The sequence below is a fragment of the Rhipicephalus sanguineus genome, chromosome 8, assembly GCF_013339695.2.
Source record: "Rhipicephalus sanguineus isolate Rsan-2018 chromosome 8, BIME_Rsan_1.4, whole genome shotgun sequence".
Taxonomy (NCBI): domain Eukaryota; kingdom Metazoa; phylum Arthropoda; class Arachnida; order Ixodida; family Ixodidae; genus Rhipicephalus; species Rhipicephalus sanguineus.
Window position 1 is genome coordinate 46,533,495 of NC_051183.1, and position 6,000 is coordinate 46,539,494.

The 6,000-nt window shown below is 43.7% G+C and overlaps 1 protein-coding gene across 2 annotated transcripts in view; it reads right to left on the minus strand.

The window, feature by feature from the left end:
• LOC119403191 (phosphatidylinositol phosphatase PTPRQ) overlaps positions 1 to 3,490 on the minus strand; it is a 43,225-nt gene extending 39,735 nt beyond the window's left edge. For both annotated transcript variants that reach the window (XM_049418146.1, XM_049418147.1), the window contains exons 1-2: positions 3,275 to 3,490; positions 1,643 to 1,725 (exon numbers count right to left, since the gene is read on the minus strand). In XM_049418146.1, the coding sequence (XP_049274103.1) occupies positions 1,643 to 1,725; positions 3,275 to 3,361 (170 nt within the window). In that variant the 5' untranslated portion in view covers positions 3,362 to 3,490. The remainder of the gene's footprint in view (positions 1 to 1,642; positions 1,726 to 3,274) is intronic.
• Positions 3,491 to 6,000: the final 2,510 nt, after the last annotated feature.

Below are 6,000 nucleotides of genomic sequence, written 5' to 3' on the forward strand. Positions count from 1 at the left end.
CCTCTTGCTACTCAAGCGCCTTGATAATGATAGGTGCGGAGCACTTTAGGGGCCCGGTCTGTCGTACGCTGTCGTATGCTGCCATCTTATGCTGTGGTAACGTGGCGTAACGCAGGCAAAAACAGGAATAGCATAGCCATCTATAGCATACTGAGCGAGCGCCCGCGCCAAAGAGAAGTATTGGTCCTCTTGCTACTCAAGCGCCTTGATGATGATAGGTGCGGAGCACTTTAGGGGCCCGGTCTGTCGTACGCTGTTGTATGCTGCCATCTTATGCTGTGGTAACGTGGCGTAACGCAGGCAAAAACAGGAATAGCATAGCCATCTGTAGCATACTGAGCGAGCGCCCGCGCCAAAGAGAAGTCTTGGTCCTCTTGCTACTCAAGCGCCTTGATGATGATAGGTGCGGAGCACTTTAGGGGCCCTGTCTGTCGTACGCTGTCGTATGCTGCCATCGTATGCTGTGGTAACGTGGCGTAACGCAGGCAAAACCAGGAATAGCCTAGCCATCTATAGCATACTGAGCGAGCGCCCGCGCCAAAGGGAAGTCTTGGTCCTCTTGCTACTCAAGCGCCTTGATGATAATAGGTGCGGAGCACTTTAGGGGCCCGGGCTGTCGTATGCTGTCGTCGCTTGGCGTAACGCAGGCAAAACCACGTATAAAAATAGAAAAAAAGAAGAAGCAAGCAAGAAATAGACAGAGAGAGAAAGAAAAGCAGAAAACAAAACAGGAAGAACAATAAGAATAAATAGAAATACAGAGAGAAAAAAGACAGACAGAACTGGGAGAGAGAAAAACAAAGAAAGGGAGGAGGAAAGAAAGAGAAAACAGAAAAGAAACAATGAGGGCTGCTCAGCTCCACACTTTCTTTAGCTTTCTGTCATTAACTCCTCGTAAACTTCGCTAAAAGCATTTTGAAGGTTCAGGTGTACGCATCAGATATTCGATGGTTGATGCATCATATATGTTATACAGGTATAGTTCTCAATACGGCTTATATTAAGGCCAATATAGGGCCAGTAAAGCGAGCCCATATCCACATATCGGTAAGTTATCCGGAAATTAGTGTTATTTTGCTTGCGTGAGGTCCAAAATTGCAATGCAGATTTGCTGCCGTAGTTATAAAGCTTTCAGCCAATTTCAAGCGAAAGCTGTTACGCAAGACACTTTTCTTTCGGAAAAAGAAAACAAGACCGCTGATTGGGGTAAATAGTGAATACCAAAATTCTGCAAGCGGCTACGCCCTGAAATATATTATTTGCAAAAAAAGGTAGAGTTAAATTAATTAGCGAAATACAACCGAAACTTGTCAATTTTAACTAGCTCTTGCCTGTCCAGAAAAAAAATTATACGCCGATGATTTTTTTCGGCACAGTAACAACCACGTGCTTTTTTTCTTCGTCGTACGCTCGCTCTGTTCTCGCGTTCAGACCTACGTTTATTCACCCTTCACTGCGGATTAAACAGAAGGATGAAAAATTGTTGCACTTAGTTTCTTGATATATATGAAAAAAAAATCATTACCATGGGACGGGACGGGACAGGGGTTAATCCCCTCTCTCTCCCACCTCGCCCTAAAGAAAACTGCCGGACCAGTTCTAAATAAAGTATATTCACTCACACCGAATAGTAGTAACTCACTTGGTAACATCCCAACGAAATGTGATGGTGTTGTATGCCACATTCGATGCGTCAAGGTTCGAAGGCATTGGGCAGCTGTGACCCTGTTGACAAGAATGTGCAAAAAAAAAGTTGAGTCTTATTCCGCATTACCGATATAAATGCAAGTACTTTATTAAATCGCCACATTGCTTACGAAACCTGATTGATTATAATTATTAGTTTATGCTTCATCTTTTTTTATTTTTACGCTAATAAAGCAACTAGAAAAATATACGAGACAAAACAACGAAAAATCCGCGCTAAAATGCATAATGATACGTACAGTGAGTGAAAAGGCAATGTAAAAAAATAAGTTACGGGTATACTTAAAAACATTAGGAAAACTACTACCAGTATAAAACCAAGATATATTTACAATAAAAACTACAACACGTCGCTTAAGCCACTTCAAGCAATCAAAAAATTACAAAAATAAACTTTACAGCCCCAGATACACATATGATGATGCAAGGAAGAATTCATGTTTAGTTTTTGGTACAACAGCTGCTCATGACTCGACTGGTAAGTACGAACTACCAAAATATTATATCATAGCTGTACAGCTTAAGGTACTTTGCTAGGTTAGGAGCGGCCTCCAGGGCATATACATATATATTAGAGTGGAACTAGGGTCATCAATCGGTATCGTTCTGCTGTGACCTAGAACTTCAAGAAAAAAATATGTGAAGTGTAATAATCATTCATTTTGAGACTGCTGCTTAACAAAGTGACTTCTTTAAGAGTATGCGTAGTGACCGCATTTAAAGTTTCTTGTCATCGCTCACAACATGCCGCACTATTACTCCATATATGTCCGACGCCGTATCTATCGATTCCGACAACTTATCAATCTCGATGCATTGCCTGTCGTTCTCTATTTAATGTAGCTAGCCCGAGAGGCACCACATGGCCAGAACGTTGATGTATATTCGGCCTTGAGTTCCTTCTTTACTGAAAATTTTGCCTACGGACGACACCTTGTAAGTTCTTAAGTCGGTGTACCAGGATCAGTCAGGAACGTTCATAAGACCGCTTAAGTACGGACGCTGCCATTACTTAATTGGCATCATGTCGTACTTGAAGGAGGACCGCCACAGGACAAGGTATGAACAGTAGGTGCATACTGCTTGGTGAAAGCCAGCTGTCAGTACTACGGGACTTGTTATTTCATACACATCTTATATCCCAACGCACTAGTTTGCAGGTACACAGGAAAACAGGCTCTTACAGGTAAGCTCACAGTGTCAGAGGGTCAACTTGTTCTTTTCTCTCAATAATGAAAATTTCTGATATAACCGTAACTCAGTGTTCCAAAGTGATTCATTCGCACACGCCTTATCTTATATGAATGTGAACATCTATAGCTTAGCTTAATTATCCGTTATCAGCCAAAATGTGCAGCAAGGACCACATTTTGTGGCCGTGAGCTTGTTTTACGTTTCTGGCACAAGTAACTAGACAGAGACGTCTCACGTATCAGCTTGACACCGGTCAAGAATTCAGAGGCTCTTTGACGTGAAGAACACGATTGTGAAACATATCGCGCCGAAAAACGAAAGCCATTCCGGATATTTACGTTTAGTTAGCGATAGAGATGAATCACAGGCTTACCTGAGCGTTACTGGTCGCTATTGCGAGCGATGTAAAAGCCAGCAGAAAAGCAATATTCCATCTCGCCATGTGCGAAACTAACGCCATCGTAAAGCATAGAGAGTCTGAAATCCGGATACCGTGAAGACACTCGCGAATTTCGCGAGTCTTAACTACCACGGCCCGCGCACATCAAGTCGTCTACGCCAGAGATCGGCCAGGACCAGCACCTGAACTTCCGAATACAGTGGTTCTGCATATATACGACAGATGAGAGGAGGGTAGCCATCCCTCCCGCCATTCCGTCGACGCGCGCACCGGGCAGATAAAGTTTCAAGCTCGCGGTGGCGGTCGCTGCCACCGGGAGTGACGCCACGCCGTTGTGGTTGGGCCAGTCCCCCCTTGCGCCTCGCACCGGCAAGGCACGTGCCGCGATCTCTCCGCCAAGGGATGTGCAAGCCGTAGTAGAGGAGAAAGTCACGTGCCCTTTCCCTTGCTGTTACGCAGTATACGTGAGCTTTAACAACCGATACGTGTCCGCTCGAGAATTTCTAAGGGATGGAGACCAGTGACTCTGACAGCTCATTGTTCTAGCGTCAACAGTGGGTAAATCCAGATAGTGGTGCGGGGCACGTCCGAACCGGTGTAGTTACCGGTGGCATCATCATTTCCGATGTCAAAGTGTGGCTGTTCAGCATTGTAAACAAAAATGTAGTTGTCAAGATGGGACACTTCGTAGACCCCACTTCAAACTGACAAGACAGTTAGTACTATATGATTTATCGCAACAAAAAAAAAAAAAGAGGATGCAAAACGAGACACGAAGACACAGCGCTGGGTCTCATTGTCTGCTTTTGCGTCCTCGTTTTTTTTTTTCCTTCCCTTGCGCTAAAACATAAGATATGCAGTACCAACTTGCACACCAGTCGTATTTATTGAAAACAGTTAGCCTTATATATATACATATATATATATATATATATATATATATATATATATATATATATATATATATATATATATATATATATATATATATATATATATGAGAAGAGACACAACTAAGCGGTTGTCTTAATTTTATTTGCCAACGGTTTCGACCGGAGGACCGGTCTTCGTCAGGGCTTATGAGCAAATACAGCGCTATGCGATGTTCGCATAGCGCTGTATTTGCTCATAAGCCCTGACGAAGACCGGTCCTCCGGTCGAAACAAATACAGCGCTATGCGATGTTCGCATAGCGCTGTATTTGCTCATAAGCCCTGACGAAGACCGGTCCTCCGGTCGAAACCGTTGGCAAATAAAATTAAGACAACCGCTTAGTTGTGTCTCTTCTCTTCCCAAGTACGTTTGGCCCATTGGAAAAGCTTCTTCAGTATATATATATATATATATATATATATATATATATATATATATATATATATATATATATATATCGAAGTTTCATATTATAATCATAATAATAATAATAATATTAATAATAGTGAATATTTTGCTCAACCCGCACCTCCACCGCTCTGAAAGACAGCAGCACAGTTGTGGTCTTGACGCGTTTTATTCGGCAGAGCCGCCCGACCAGTACTCGGAACGAAAATGACTCTTATAGTGATGATTATATACAGGGAAGTAGATGGAGGACGAATGTTGTGAATATTGTGCTCACAATATCAGGGGTTTCGCGTGCCAATACCGCGACATGATTATGAGACAAGCCGTAGTGGTTCCGACGACATGGTGTTCTTTACCGTGCTTTGACATCGCACAGCACTCGGTACCTTAGCATTTCACCTCCATCGAAATGTGACCGCCTTGGCCGGGATCGAACCCGCGACCTTCGGGACTGCAGCCGAGCGCAGTAACCAGTGAACCAGTGTACCACCGCTCATCGTAGGAACTCCTGTATGATAAGAGCCAGTTATCTTAAGAACGCGAAGAAATTAACTCGGGGGCATACGTACGGACACTGCGCTACGCCCTGTCTGTTTCCTACGCCTTGTCCTTCGTATTTCTTGCGCTAATTAGATATGTCTCAAATCGTCAATACAACCCAACTAGCACCACTATCACCTCTAATAAGTCTGGAGTTTTCCTAGCCAAAATCATAATGTGACGGTGGCGAGCGTGGGAACTCGCCCTCTCAACTTCGAATTTAGATTCTCACGCCCCCGCATCAGCACGTAACTTGAACACTACCCCGCGAACTAACTTTTGTGTCTTATTTCTTACATCATGCTTTCGTGACCGTGTAAGACATTCTCCCTTGTACCCTTTCCTTCTCCTTCCCTTTCTGCACGTTGCGGCGGCCCGCCCTCCGCGTCTCAATAGAGCTGCAGCTCAATAGAGCTGCAGCTCAATAGAGGCAAAATAAACAACTATACCGCCTCGTAGTAAGCCCTCCACTAAGGCTCGCCATGGTTGGCAACTGCAGATTATTTTTTTTTTCCAAATTGGCATCTGCACTCCTTTGCAGTCCATGGAAATCGAAGTACACGGACGTTTTTGCCTTTCATACCCGTCAGAATGCGGCCGCCGTGGCAAGGAATAGACCCGCAATCGTCGATTTTAGCAGCGCAGAGCCTTAGTCATTGAACTACCGTTGTGGTTTGTTACAATGATGAGTTTTCTTCCATTGTTCACTGTGATTCTGCGAAAAAAATACCGCTTTCTTTTTCGAATGCCATATCATGCACAAAAAGCTTATGTGCTTACATTTATGCAAATGTTACGAAAGACCAAGTGAAGAG